The sequence below is a fragment of the Ovis canadensis genome, chromosome 12 (genome assembly GCF_042477335.2).
Source record: "Ovis canadensis isolate MfBH-ARS-UI-01 breed Bighorn chromosome 12, ARS-UI_OviCan_v2, whole genome shotgun sequence".
NCBI classification, from domain to species: domain Eukaryota; kingdom Metazoa; phylum Chordata; class Mammalia; order Artiodactyla; family Bovidae; genus Ovis; species Ovis canadensis.
Window position 1 is genome coordinate 22484594 of NC_091256.1, and position 16267 is coordinate 22500860.

At 35.4% G+C, this 16267-nt stretch overlaps 1 protein-coding gene across 1 annotated transcript in view; it reads right to left on the reverse strand.

Moving 5' to 3' along the window:
- Positions 1–2739: 2739 nt before the first annotated feature.
- Positions 2740–16267, reverse strand: part of CDC73 (cell division cycle 73) — an 89047-nt gene continuing 75519 nt past the window's right edge. The window contains exons 14-17 of the mRNA XM_069544533.1: positions 14631–14792; positions 12023–12123; positions 6748–6889; positions 2740–5877 (exon numbers count right to left, since the gene is read on the reverse strand). Coding sequence (XP_069400634.1) covers positions 5841–5877; positions 6748–6889; positions 12023–12123; positions 14631–14792 — 442 coding nt within the window. The 3' untranslated portion in view covers positions 2740–5840. The remainder of the gene's footprint in view (positions 5878–6747; positions 6890–12022; positions 12124–14630; positions 14793–16267) is intronic.

Consider the following 16267-nt stretch of genomic DNA (forward strand, 5'->3'; position numbering starts at 1 on the left):
CAAATCCTACTTTATTTCTCCATGGGGTGGAGTCCCCTTATAATTTTTCTCCTCAAATTCCTACATCAACTTGCTTTAAACTACATTAATGCTCCTCAATTTATTTCATCATCAGTAACTCTTTTATACTTCCTTTTTGTGCTCAGTGGTGCATTATGGAATAAAAATGCATAACTAAGAATGCCAACTCTTTAAAACCAGAACCACCATAAACATCAGTAATGCCCAGCTGGGCTAAAACAACTAATGAGCCACGAACAAGTTCCTCTGATCTCCCCCAACCATTACAAATACACTGACTTGATAAATCTTCACATTACTCCATTTTAAAGAGAAACATGTTCATGTTATTTAACAAGTTTAAAAAAGAAAAAAAATCAATGCTATCACCACACTTACATCTTTAACACTGTAAACTGCATGATGGCAGTTCTGTGAATATACATTACCATATTTTTTCACAGTGAATGTTGTATGACCCAAATGAACCTCCACTTGGATTTTTTTGGCAAATGAAGCCCAATAAAATATCCAAATGTGATAAACAGAATCTCTCAGATGTCTTGTTTCTTATGGTCTCAGCCCCATTCATATCAGTTTCATGATATAAATCAACATTCTCTAGATGAGGGTGAATTGTAAACTATAAATAATTCTATGCCAAAGGATCTACAAATAATTATGAGGCAGATTCAACAGCACAGTCTTCTCCAGGGCTAATTTTACTAATTTTACTGTTTTTCTGTGGTTAAACTGACAGGGAAAGTCTTCTAACCAACCATAAACGCTGATCATTATACAATTAAATATAAAAGGAAAGTGTTTTAGAAAATGAGAGGAAAAAACCTTATTTGGCAATGTGCTGTTACTTACATACTAGCACCTCTGAGCCCTAAAACAAATTCAACGTTTACAACTCATGCTACATCTATTTTAGTTAGGTGAAAGCTCACCCAAGAGCAGAGGTTTAAGGAACAGGGAGCAGAATAAAATACATATTTAGTGGGCATTTATGAATTGGATGGAAATTAAGTTTGAATATGGCCCATTAAACTCTTCATTAAAGACATTCTGCTGCAGAAGATTCACACATTATTACTGGCCCCACCGATATGATGCTGCTGCTAATGATTTGATTATGTGGGAGTAGAGTTTTTTTGAAACTTTAAAAGTTGGGATGCTCAAACTGTAAAGATAATGTAATTTATCAAGATACACTCTTAATTCTATTACAACAAGGATATAGGAAACGTGACCATAACCAAGCTGTAAGTTCAGCCAGGCACATAGTTTATTATCTTTATTAAGAACTATGAGTCACTATATTGTTTAACTTATTAACAGAAAAGGTGACTATATATGTACTTAGTTTTCAAAGTGGAAACTTATATTCCATTTATTTTCCAAGCAGAGGAATACTACGCCTGAAAAAAAATCTCATGAATCATTTATCATCTATATCCTACCCCACACTACAGTTTTTGTCTTCTTGATCGAATGTAATTTTTCTGTCTTCTTGTTTGGTGGGGGGGGGGGGGGGGAGAGAGGGAGAGAGGGAGAGAGAGAGAGAGAGAGAGAGAGAGAGAGAGAGAGAGAGAATGTGTGTGTGTGTGTGTGTGTGCGCGCGCGCGCGCGCGCATGCATGCATACTGGGGTGGGGGGAGTAGTATTAAAGCACTACAAAACATTTTATTCACAATTAAACCTGAGACTTAAAATCCAATGAAATTAAATTAGAATGAGTAGAACACTTTATCAGGTTTCGACTTAAACTCTATTCAAGAACCACTTTGAGAAATAAACAAACTGATGGATAAACAGTCACTTATACTGCCTACACCATGTACATCAACCGCATGACATATGAAGCACTAAAATCAAACACGGAGGTTAAATAGCTTTTGGTAAATTTGAAGTGGATAGAAACGGAATTCAGTGGCAATATTCTGAGAGGTAGGTCATTTACTAAAATTTGACATAGGATCACCCCACTTTTTGAACTTCGGCAATAAACCTAGTTTTATTTAACTTTACTCACTTAAATGGCACACATTTATAACTCCCAAGAAATTCTTATAAACACTACCTAAAATAATACATAAAAAAACAGACCAATAACCTGCAAGTGTTATCCATTTACTAAATGTAATTCTTTATACATCTATTATACATTTAAATTTATTTTCTTACTTATTATTCCAACATGTTAATGTAGAAACCGTGCTGGGGTCTTGAGTCAGCAATGAGCTGGCAATGTGGCAACGAGCTGGCCAGAACACGTAGCACGTGGCATTTCAAAATTTCTAATCCAATTCTTAAGTCAAATTCAGTCATTTCTCCCCTCTTTCATTTCTAAAGTTAATATGCCATAGATAGAGTAGTCCATTCCACATCAAATACAACTGAATAATAAAAGCTCAGTCATGTAATATTAAAGTTAATGCCATTATTTTTCATGGTTCTTTTAATTTTGACCAGCTTTTGTAAAGAATGCATTTGTAACATTATAAAATATACCACTGGTCTTAAAAAATTTTATAAACTAATTTATAAACTAGTAAGACTCATGGAACCGTTATCTGCAAGAGTGGCAATTTATTCCTGGCCACATATGTATACCCTATCATCACAGCCTCTATTATTAATACCAATAAAATAGAATTGCTATGTAATAAGAAATATGGCAACTAAATACCCCCCTCCCCACCTTCCAAAAAAAGAACAATGTCATCACTTTAATTTTATTAGGAGTCACAATATTTTTTATTTAGGAAAAATATTTCCTTCAATGTTCATTAGATAATGAATCTTATTTAAATGAATAATTTACTTTCACTTTTCTGTGTAGACCAATTAAAAAGTATGCCTCTTTCCCTTCATAAGCAAACTCTAATTCTGCATGGCAGATAAGAAATTAATACTTTATTTCCTTCTAACTTAAAAATTATGAAATTTTCCTCATTATGAATCAGTTATTTCTTTTGGACTGTTGTCATGCTGCTGTTGAAAGAAAAAGTTAGTAAAGGATGGATACATGGGAAACAAATCATAAAGTATAAGACTAGTTTATAAGGAAATATATTAAACATTATTTAAATATTAAACAAAATATTCCTACATTAAATAAATAAGACTTGAATTTGTCATCTGGAACCATAGGCCAATACCACCAATAATGGGGATGGTCTAGTGCAAAAGGTGGCCACAAAAGAAAAAAACAAAAACAAAAAAAAGGAGGAGACGACACAATATTTAATTGTTTTCATATTTAACCAGTGATTTTTCAATCCTTTTTCAACAGAAAATTATCTGAAGGACTTTTAAAAAATACTGATGAACGGGTCTCATCCCAGACAAATAAAATCAGAAACAGGATTCAGGTAATGGAATTTTTTAAAAGGGCCCCAAGTGATTCTAGTATACAGTCAGAGTTGAGAGCTGCTGATGGAAACCCACAAGCTTCTGATTGTTGCCCGACTCAGAAAGGTATCCTATGAATGAAGAAAAGGAGCTTTATTTTACTGGTGGGACAAGACACGGGTGTCTCCAGTTACTTGTGGATAAATCAAGCTTACTAATGTGTATTTCATTTCCATCAAAATATGTGCATAGGACACTTCATTCACTGTAATTCTATATTTTCAAGCTCCAAGATCAAGTAGAGTCAACGCTTTGTAATAAACCAGTTATACTGAAACTCCATCACTCATTCATGCACAGAACATTTACTGAAAATGCCTACTATGTGCAAGGCACTGTGACAGGCACTGCTATAGGACCTGGAGTCATGAGAAAGGAAGAGTGATTGGCCAGAAGCTTGGTTGTTTTTTTTTTCCCTTAGAATTCATGGCTATAAAGTGAATTCCATGGACCTAGATAAGGGAATGAATTTTTTAAAAAGGAAAAGAAATTAAGTATGTATTAAAGGTCTGATTTTAAGATACATTAAATAGCATATTTGTACTTTTCCTAATGATTTCCAGAGCCTTTGAATACACGTAAGGCAAATTCAAGATAGAAAAATAAACCCTATTGAAAGCAGATGTTCTGAGTTATAACCACACTCTGTAAAAGTAAATTTCATACATAAGTATAAATACTAAAAATCTTTATAGAAAGGTAGTTCATGTCCACTTGTAGTAGTCTTAACAAGTAATCTTACATTAAAATATTACAGATTCTAGTCCTTGACTATTTCATCATGGAGAAAGTTCATACAATACATAATTTATTTTGAAAACAGACTTATATACTGAGAAATTCTAATGTGAACAAATTTGAGTTTTCTTTTCAAGAAGAAAGGATGCAGAGAAGGTAAGAAGGGGGGGTGGGGCACAATCTGTTCAAATCTTATACATGTCCTAAATCCTAATAATTTAAAATGCTGACTGCTTTTTTCCTGAAGAACCTAGTAAATCCCATATGAATAAATACTTTTCCTATTCATTACTGACATGGACTTTTGTGGTTACTTAAAAAATAAATAATAAGTGCTTTCCATTTTTATGACAGCATTAGATTTCAAAATGAGGCTAGGTAATGTCAGCTTAACCCAGAAAGCAGCTACATGTGGGGGGAGGGGAAGGATGGGAATGGCACAAGATGAATGATCAGCAACAATTCTAGTGGTAAAAACTCTTTAGGGGAGTAAAGGGTCCAAGTTGCTTTTTAAGGAATAAAGGATGGATCAAGACTCAAGAAAAATGTTCATTCATTGTACCTTGGAGGCAACACTCTGTCTAAAGTACAGAAGTAGTAAAATATTTTACTAAGTTAAAATATAGGTTTTATATTTTATATGATATTGAATACACACAAAAATACCAGTGTTTTCATCTTGTTTCTGTTCAGACACTTAATTAAGCAAATATGTTCTTTGGTGTCTGGGAGAGTTATCAATATTAAAGATAATGGAAGATAAGAACATGCCTAGAAATAGAAGACTCAAAATCCTATACCATATAAAGGAAGAATTGAAGGTGGACTTATGAGAAAAGATAAAGTTACTCTGCAGAAGGACTTACACATTTCTTTCCCCCGAATCATATTCTGGCTCCCAAAATAAAAAGTATTATAGCCTATTAGGTTTTTAATCTTGTGTTTTGAGATTTTTTCAAGTGGAAAGATATCACAGATAGAAATATATCACTCTAAGTTTTACAATTACCAAAGTCAGTGAGAAGAATGTACATTCATTCAATGTATTCATTATAAGTAAAGAAGTCTTGAAAAACTGAACAGTTCAACCAAAGCTGAAGAACTGTTCTTGATTTTTCATTATTCCTTTTTAAATAAAGAGAAAGTATAGTACACATACAGGCTGACATTTTGATTCATTCAAAATAGTCACATCCCTTTGCTTGGTTTTTGAAGTTTCAGAGACTAAAATTTAATACCATTCATAACATAGTATTTTCAATAAAAGGAATTAAAGAGCAATGAAAAATCAGAAGCAAGATGGCTTAGAGAGCCTTATAACCTCTACATATACACACATTTGTAACCTGTATTTATTTTCTAGAGAAACAAATTTTAAGTGATGCTAATGTAACCAATGGAGAAAAAACTTCTATCAAAATATACAATTTCCATTACAGACTAGAAGACTAATATTAAAAAAATAGTTGTAAGCCAAAAAGTTTGCTTATATGGATGATAGGCATCATCCCTTTGAAGCATAAATCATCAAATAAGGTTTTATAAAAGATCGATCCGTGACCTTCTTCACTTTTAAGTTCTTGATAAATTCATAAAGCTTCAGTCCCAGTCTTTAGAGCATGGTGTATCCACGGTGTTATCATCTTAATTCAGATTTCCAGAAAAGCAAGAAAACAAGTAACTCAGAATCTCAAGTGAGATTTGTGCTTTACCATGTACCTGAAAAATATTATAATAGGTCATAAGGATTATAGGAATTTTAGAATTTTTAGAATACTACATGTAAAAATAAGTATTGGTATTTTTAAAGCTTAAAATCAGCAGTGGAAAAGGATGTTTTGCTTTCTAAAAAGTAGATACTGTAACCCTTGGGAATATAAAGATTTCTGAAGTAAGCCAGAAAAACCATTCATCTTATGAATTTCTACAATGTAAGAGCTTCTGGCTAAGATAATTAATGATTCTCTTTAATATATTATCAATTACAACCACTGGGTAATCTCAATCATCTCTGTCTCTGAGGAAACACCCAAGAAAGTTACAGTTACTTTCTAAAAAGTACCTCAAAGGAGAACAGGTTCAGTGGTACTGTGATCATACGCTGTCCTTACTTTCCAATTATAAAACAGATATTATTGTAAACGGCTTTAGAAAAAAACAATTTATACTAGTAATTAAGATAAATTCAAAAACCAAATTCCTTTCACGAGCTACCAGGTACCCATACCTCGAGTCAGAAACCTTTCGAAAGGTCCTGTCAAAAAATGACAGGACTGCTTAAAGCCAGTTCCTTGGATAGACAGAAAACAAGGTTCAGACAAGTCACAGGGCTCATCAGAGCCAAACTGCAAAATCAAGACCAAATCTGAGTCTTTGAACTCGGGTTTAGTGTTCTCCCTACTAAGCTTTAAGCCCTTTCTCCCTTTGTTTCCAAAGTCAATACAACAAAGATCAACATCAAATTAGGCAATGTTTCAAAGGGGAGCTGCGGGATATGGTTCACAACTTTAAGGAACCTAAAATACAACGGAGAGACAGGAAAACTACTGCAATAAAGCAGAAGTAAGTGCATTTTAGGATCATGATTACCTATCCAATGTTTCCCAGAATCGTAAGAAAACTGGTCTGTCCAGATGACGTTTGTGATAGCTGAGTTCTAATACTGTTACGTCCCATTTCTGAACGTTTGGGTCCAGACGAACTTCATCATATTTGAGATGGAAGGCTTTAACTAGAAGTAGGAGAAATAACATTCTTTATTCAAACTGCAATCAACATTATAAAAATATTTTATTAAGGAATAAAAAACCAACCACAGACATTAACCGAAAAAACTTAAAAGAAAAAAAAGTTCAATCTTTCTTCTACCGAAAAAGCTTCATTACAACCTAAGTGATCTCTAAAATAGAGGCTAAGCACTGCAGTATCCCCCAAAACATTTAATTCAACAAAAATTTACTGAGGCTTATACACGCCAGCCACTGGGGACTGCAATGAAGAATGAAGTAAAATAAAATGTGTACGATCCAGTGAAGGATAAGAAGAAAATGCCTACTCACATACAGCATGATAAAGGTAGTAGAATATCACAGAAACACCAGAGAGTAGTTTACCCAGATTACGGGATTCAGAAAAGGCTTGGATAGTTAGGGTGGCATAAGAATTAGGCAAACACAGAACAAAAGTGACCCAGTTAACAAAAGAGAATGTTCAAAGAGAAACTAGTTTAGTTTAGAAACTAAAGAAATTTAGCAAAGTTGCGTCATGCAAAGTAGCACCGGAAATGGATGAAGGATAAGACCACAGAGGTTCAGAGCAATGTTGGTCCTAAAGGCCACATTAAGGAGCTTGCATGGTTGCCTAAGAGATATGACAACCCACTCTGCAAAGTGTTTAGCAGAGACCAATGATACGGTATAAAACCTAGAGGAGAGACAGACAGATCTGCTCTACTGGGGAGAACATACACATACGACAGGAAAGATTCAAGAGGTAATTAGTAAGTGGGACATGGTAATAAATGATGGGACATGGTAAGAAATGATAAAAAAGGAAGAGGAATTGGAAGGTCTCTAGAGAAGTTGACCTGGAAATAGATATTTACTTGATATAAAAAGAGTCTAGCAAAGATCCTGAGAAACAGGATTTCAGGCAGGAGCAAGCTCAGAATGCCCTACCCAAGAACAACTCTCTGTAGGCAATGTCCTACGTGTAGATCCTACTCAGCCATGATTTTAAAAAATCTGAATTTTACTTCAAATGTGATAATAAACCACTGGGTAGTTTGAAGCAAGAAGGTGAAATTATTTTCACTTTCAAACGCTATCTCTGGGGAGATTAGAGACTCTAGGACAAAACTTCCCAACAAATGTATGCTGCCAAGGTTGATAGGTTTTGACCACAAAACACTGACTCTGAATCTTCCTCCTTGATCATCTATCTGGCTGGATAGATGGCAGTTTATCCTCAGCAGTTTATCACTAGTGGTATTTGTAGTCAGTTTATCATCAGTGGAGTGTTAGTTTTACTTGTGCACATGGAGGACATTTTGCTTTTCTTTCCTTTTTTTACTTTTTCTTCCAACATTCAAGATATAAACATTACTATAACCATTATGATCTAGTATTAGGAGTTTCTAAAGAGAAAATGATTGACTGTTAATTGTTTTTAATAACTCTTTACAGACTGCTTGTTCCATATCATTTGCAGGCTTACTGGCTTTTGATGTTAATAATTAATCAAGGTCTAATTCTTGATTAAAATACAAAATAAACCATTTGTGACCCTCCAACAGCCCAAAAAACACATAAACATTATTGCTAAAGTATTTGCTTTTATACTCTCCTGAGTATATTATTTGCTAAAGTATTTGCTTTTATACTCTCCTCACTGAGTACATTATTTATTTTGAATTTAATTCAAAGTAATCAATTTAAACCAGTTCATTAAAGGGGCTGTATGTTATGGATTCAGAAAAGCCATTTTCAAAATATTTATTATATATGGAGAAAATATTTGTTTCTTTAAATTTTTAAATCAAATGAAGTCACTATTCAGTACTCTCTACTCTGCTCATTACATGTTTCTGTTTTCTGATCTTCTCATTATTTGTTTCGAATCATTCTTAAAAATACATGAGTTATAATTTTTTAAATGACTTATTTAAAGTCACAAGGGCCAATAATCCCCTTTACTAATTTCAATAGATATAGTTTACATAGCATTTATTTTTCAACAGAATGCATAATTTTTAAATTGAAACTGAATATCAGAGTTCAAAAAGTTTATGTTACAAAATGAGGAAACAATTTCTTTCATCACATAAAGTATCTTATTAGCATGAAGCAATGGTGGCAAGCAAACTTAAACCAAGACATCACCATAAAATATCTTTCTTACTCAGAAAAAGACATAGTTTTTAGGCCTCACCAAAAATGGAAGAAATAAGATTCTTTTATAACTAGACAGTTATCTGGGAGTACTAAAGCAAAACTTTACAAAATGTGTTGTTCATTTTCTGCAAACTGCATGACTGTTGTCGATACATTTTTTGCAGAAACAAAGAAAAGAAACAGAAAAGGTGCTCTTATATAGCATTTTGGTAGATACATGATGGCATGGAAAATGACAAAGGGGCAGCATAATAGAGAAGATTATTAAATCAGAAAAATTTCTCAATGATAACTAAAAAATTTCAAGAAATTGTCATTTAAAAATCTTGGACTTGAAGCCTAAAAAACAGTATTTTTAAAAATCAGTATCAAGCTCAAATTTCTCATAATTTTGAAAAGATTTTATTTGGCAAAATTTTATAGTTTAATATTTAAGATCTTCTCTAAACCTCTATTTTATTATGCAGCAAAAAGAAAATACATTTTTTTACCAAGTACCCTCAGTTTACCCCTATGCTATACAGATATTATCATTTTCCATGTAGATTGGGGGAAAGGTGAGAAGCTACAACACTCAAGAGTTAATTTACAGCAAGGAGACCAGCTCCTCCGTCCGTGCAGTTTTCAAGGCAAGAGTACTGGAATGGGTTGCCATTTCCTTCTCCAGGGAATCTTCCCAACCCAGGGATCGAACCCAGGTCTCTCACATTGTAGACAGACTCTTTACCATCAGAGCCACCAGGGAAGTCCAGCTAAAAGCTAGGAGAGGACATATTTCTAAATTTCTGGCTTATGCAAATTACTAAAAACACTGAGGAAAAGAACAGTCTGGGGAGGAAGGAGAGCATAAGACAACAGATTCCTCTCAGAAGAGGCAGAGCCCGATGCACCAATGGGACTTCACAGGGAGCCACCTGGTCATCGGTGAGACAGAGAGGCCCAGAACATCAGCCAGAGACATAACTTAGAACTAAGGACAGAGATGGTGACAGGAAGCCACCAGATCTCGAGTGCGTGTCTATAATTAAAGCAGGAGAGAAGTGGGAACACAAAAATGTCACTGATGTCACTGAAAGCCAGAGGAAAGATAGCTAGAGTCTGAGTAAATGTAACAAGCCCTCAGAAAAGAGCATTTTAAGAAGAGGAAATGGATCAAGAGTAATATGATAAGGAGACCAAAAGTAGCCAATATCTGGATCCCTGTGGGAGCAGCTCAGTGGGTGAGCAGGTACCACCACAGCTGCCTGCGATCAGACTTGGCTGTGGAGGAAAAGGAGAGGAAGCTAGAAGAAAAGGTGAGGGAAGAGGAAAGGGTTTTTCTTCCATGTGTTTTAGATGGAAGGGCAAGAGTACTTTCATTTTAAATGCTGGTTAAGTAAAGAAGGAAGGTTTACGAGAAAGAATAATTCATGGAAGAAAATCATAATTGTTCATTAAAAAAAATCTCTAAGTCCTTATCTAAATTTCTGAAGACTAATGATCTGAACAAAACTCAATTAAAAGTTACGTTCTTAATGAAATTTGGAGAGTATTTTCATCTTCAAGACATTCTAACCATTGTTTATTACAGTACTAGTCAACAAGGCAAGCAAGTAGGTGAAACACAACAAAACTAGCGTTCAGTGACATTTTGCTTTCATTAAAATTCCCACTCTCTCTGTATCTTTGACTTCTATTTATCAAATCTGTGCATTACTCAGGTTTTAGAAATAACAAAAAAAAACTACAGTCATATTAGCATTCATTTTAAAAACTGAATGAAGGTAGGAGAATAATGATTAAAAGCTTTCAAGCTTGGGCAGGTTTTGGCCTAAAAGAATGGTGGCACCACTGACAAAAACTGAACTGCTTTATTTAAAACAACAAACAGCTGGATTTCACAGTAGCACAATCTACATTCAAAATAACTAAAGTTATTATTTCTAACAAACATACTTGTTTATGAGGATGCTTTTTAAAACACGATTTTATTACTGATACTAACTTCACTGGGTACTCAAATTAAATAATAATTTGAATATCCGTACATATAAAAGGGCTTCCATGGTGGCTGAAATGGTAAAGAATCTGCCTATAATGCAGGAGACCAAGGTTCAGTCTCTGTGTCAGGAAGATCCCCTAGGTACTGGCAACCTACTCCAGTACCCTTGCCTGAAGAATTCCAAAGACAAGAGAAGCCTGACAGGCTACAGTTCATGGAATTGCTATTCAGTCAGACTTCAATTCTTCTTCTTTTGGTGTATCAATAATGCCAAAATGTGACCAATGAAAGATATGATACATGACATCTACACATTTAACAGGTGTCTACAAAATGGTTCCCAATGCCGTGCTCCTTTCTGTGCTGATGACACGAGAGTCAATGAGTCAGACCACGCTGCTCACATCCTAGAAATGGCATGACAGCCAAGGAGGACTTACAATACAGATATAAAAATGAGGTCAGGTCAAGCAACGAACGTTACCATGAGATCACCAGGAGGAAGTAATGGCTACTTCCAGGATGGTCAGAGGAGGGAGCTCCCTAAAGGAGAGAGTAATTGGCTGAGACCTGAACAAACAGAAAAGGGCCAAGTCTGCTGCAACCATTTCAGACAGCAGGAACAGCAGCCAACAGTCAAGTGGCATTGTTAGTTCAGCAAAAGTCAGCCTATTTAAAGACTGGCGATCAATTCTACATGTACGTACATGCAACAAGATTAATGATTTCTAAGCAACCTACAAAGTAATTATTAATGTTGAAACACAGGCAATAATTCACTTTTGGATATAAAAACACAGAAAATATTAATATTCCAAAAAAGGCTTTTAAAATATTTCACAGGTGTTTAAAAGTAAAAATATATGGTACTTACTAAGAATCCTTTGATATACACATCACATGTGCAGAGCCCTAGATGGCTCTTTCTCTTAAATAATAGAGCAAAAACATTTCTACATTAGATAGGCAGTAAAAATAAAGAGAATCTTACTTTTAGCAAATATGTCAACTGGTGATCCATCAGGCAAAAGCCAAGGCCAACCTTTGAACTGCCACGCAGGACCCTGCACAAAAACTGCTACAACCCGGTCCCTGTTAGTGGAGAAGAGGAAGGGGAGAGTGGAAACTGAGTGGCTCAGGCATTCTCAGTTACTACAACCCTTAGGGAAAGAGTCTCACCATCACTCCTGCAGTGGAGTCTCCTGTCCACACGTCTGTGAGGGGAAACACAGTGCTGCACGTCCACCATTTTCTTTATGTTACAGCAATAGAGTGTGTTAACGACTGCTATACTCCCCATATATTGTTTTTAACACCTAAGTCATTTAAACATAATTACATGCACAGTCCTTACATGAGATCCTTTCAGCCTTTTATCTCTGCCCGATCTATTAATTAGTGGGCCTATTTTTCTAATGTAATAGGGAACAATAGTGTATCTGTTAATTGAAAAAGTTAGTTTTAAAATCATTTACAATTCAAACACATCTTAAATGTTTAATTAAAAATATCATAAATTACAGTATTTCACTATTTTGAATTCACTACTCACTAAAGCTCCAACACCTTAGTTTGAGTTCTTCTGATTATCTGGAAAATAACCTGAGTATAGAAACCACCTAAACTTTTTCAATTGTTTTACAACTATTTCACTCACTCTGAATTCTCGACTTGGTGTGGTGTGTGCGCGCACTAAAGCAACTAGTTTTTCCCAGACATTTAACTTCCTTTTCCGAAAAAAGCACAAATCTCTTTCTGGGGCCTTACATTTCTTTACAAAATATTAATTGAGAAATTACAATAAAAACAACTACCATAAACAGTTTAAGCCTACAACTAAAGAAATGGAAACAAAATCATAACATTAACAATAACCAACATTGTAAGATTTACTACAAGCATTCACTATGTGCCAGTGCTGGTCTACACAGCCTACTCATGTCTATACATTTAAACTTCAAAATAATCCTGTGAGGTAACCTATTACCCCTATTTTACAGAACAGCAGAGTATGTTGGAGACCAGGAGGCAGGAAGTGGGGAGGGAGCAAGAGCGTGGAGAAAAGGAGGGTGTGAACAGAGAGAGGGGAGAACCAATGACTGGTCATGCTACCGTCCTATATGGGGACTGATAAATCATGACAACAGCCAACTCACTGTTATACTGGAAAACAGTTTTGACCTCATGACTCCCTTAAAGGGCCCTGGGAATGCCCAGAGGACCACAGACCATACTGTGATAATCACTGCATTAGATTACGCATCCAAGAGAGTATTAAGCCAAGGTTACCTTCAAGTTAAAGACCTACAACAACATAGTTACTGTGAAAAGCCACAGCTTAAAATTCTTAACAGCTCAAAAGCTCTTATGGTTAAAATTAAATCTTAAATTAAAAATTTCATAGGATATATGCTCCACACTATCTAAACCATCTTTGGGAATGGAGCACACTATTAAATAGCCTCTCAATTTTATGATGTAACTTGCAGCACACACTAGTTGAAGGACAAAGGTGCCTGCCAAACAAAAGGGAATTTGTCAGACAGAGGTCACCCAGATCCTTCTGTGTCTCACAGGGTCAGCAGGGAAGCAGGATAATAAAAATACTACTCCCAGTGAATTCCCCTTTAGGACAATTAACGAGAAGAGAAGAAGAAAGGTAAGGAAAATCCTTCCCTAGGCTGACACTGATGGCCAGGGCCCAAGCTAATATACAAAGGCAGCGCAATGCACAGTGCTGGCACTTGCGCCCTGCATGACTGCGCCCTGCAAATCTGTGCAAACGTACACATGGCACGCCTTTCCACTTCCTGCAAAGTTTAGACAACCTGAAATGCTCGTCTTACACTGCATATGTAACTCAAAGTGTCTCTGCTAGGTACTAGGACAGAATTCCAATACGACAGCCCTTGAGTCTTCACCAAAATCTTTAACATACTAGTATTCTCACTGGCTTGATTTTCTAATATCTGAAGACTAATGAGTACATCAAAGGTAAATTTCGGGTAATGAGTCAATGTGTTACACTCTCTGTATCAGAGAAATGCACACTCGGACTATGTATTTTTATTCTGGCTTAGATTAATGAAATAATTTAAGGTAATTCATGTATCTGAATATATAGGCACTTTATATTATAAATAGCTCAATATTTTATTAAAGGATATTTTAATTCAATAAAAGAGCTGAACTGGGATGATGAGGTTATTATTTTCATTAAATTATCCCCTCACAATGAAAGTAACAATGCTTTCACTTACCATTTCTTTACCAAGGAAAATTAGAATTCTCCAAACCAAAAATCTAAAATATAGGCTCTCTAAAACATTAGTCTACTTGAAAGTTTTGTTCCAAAAGCTGATCCAGAATAAGTGGACAAGTGGGAAAACTTTTCACTGTTTTCCACAAGTTTGTGCTTCTTGTTATAGACGTCCAAATTATATTTACTTAATACTAGAACGTTAATATTATTGAGGACTAAATCAGATACTAACACAGGTTTTAAGGATAGAATTCAGTATCTTGAATTCATGATAAAATTTGGTATCTGTTAATTACACAACAAATGAAGGACTATGTAAAAGCGTCAGTTAACTCACCAGTCCTGAGGCATGAGCTTAAGGGGCTGGTCGACTACTCTGTAAGGAACTGTGACACTAATGGCAGTGCCCCCCGGTTGCATCTGGTCTTTTCTTCTCTGAATTAGAGTTTCATTTTCTCGTTGGCAGCCTTGCTTCTTCTTTTCATCTGATGGAACAAATCTTTTAAAAAACAGGAGACAAAATGATTCCACAACAATCTTAAATGAGAAAAGAAACTGTACTTTGAAATTACTTTTAAAATGACAGTTTTAAACCAAAAACATTATTTTAAAAATAAACTCAATCTGCATATACAGAATATGGGTCTTTCCTTTGCACGCCAAACAGAAGTAAAGCTCACTTACGTGAGAAGTCGCTGTGTGTGAATCTCACATTCAGACGCAATCTGCGTGTGTTAGTGTGACACTTAGCATTCCCAATGGTTCCATACACAACCACACTAATCCTTGATTTCTCAAATGCTAAGAAAAGGGAAATTTTACTATAAATCAAAGATCACTTGAAATGGAGCTGATGCGGCTAGATAAAGATAGGTGATTCAATCCATCAAGGAGTGTCACCAAATACGCCTTTCCACAAGGTAACCACCACACCCACCAAGATACAGAACACGTGCAACAGACCAGAGAAATTTCCTCCTGCACCCTTCAGTAATCTCTACACTTCTTCCCCAACAGGCAACCACACAACTCTGCTTTCCATCATCACAGGTGACTTCTAGGAATTCTATATATGGAATCACACAAGAATGTACTCTTCCATGCCTGGCTCCTTTCATTCAATCTAACGTTTCTGACATTTATCCATGCTGAGGGGCACACTGGCAGTTCATTCTGTTTTACTGTTGAGCAAAATTCTACTGTATGAATCTGACACAATCTGTTTATACATTCTACTATAAACACTCTGGTATAAGCCTTTTTACAGACATATGTTTTCACTTCATTCTCTTACATAAATACCTATGAGTGGAACTGTTGGATCGCAGGGTATGTTTAACTTTAAAAGAAATTGTCAGAAAGCTTTTCAATGTGCAATAAATTTCATTCTAAAGGCATCTCTGAGCTAGCTGGCGAGAAGTAAAGAATCCTTGGGCCAGAGAACTGAGTAAAGAATGAAACTCAAAGGTCAGGACAACACTGCAGACTCCAGCCCATGGAAGGCAGTGGCAAGCTAATGAAACTTCAGTTTTGTCTCTTACTTTACTTCACTAGACTCTTGGAAGAGGAAACAAATCCCATATTCTGCTCAAGGTAGAGAATCTAACAGAAATTCCTTCTTTCATAAAGTTAGGACTCTGGGGTTCAATATAATGTAAACCAGAAATAAACCTACTGCTCACCCATTTTCCTAACCTCATCTCAGCCCTAACCAACACCCTGACAACTGAAAGAAAAATCAAATCTCAGAATTTAAATTGGACTTCATCTGGATTTAAAGCAAAAATTAACAACCCTGACCACAGTGGTTGGTTCAGAAATACACCTGTTACACTGTATAAGCCAGGTAAACAGGATTTAATCCCAGGATTTTTGCTGGAATTACTGGGAAATGAGCACTGTCTCTTTGTGGTGACTGGTAAATTGGAGTTTCTGATAAGTCATCTTTGGCCCTGAAGAAGGAGAACCTGCCTA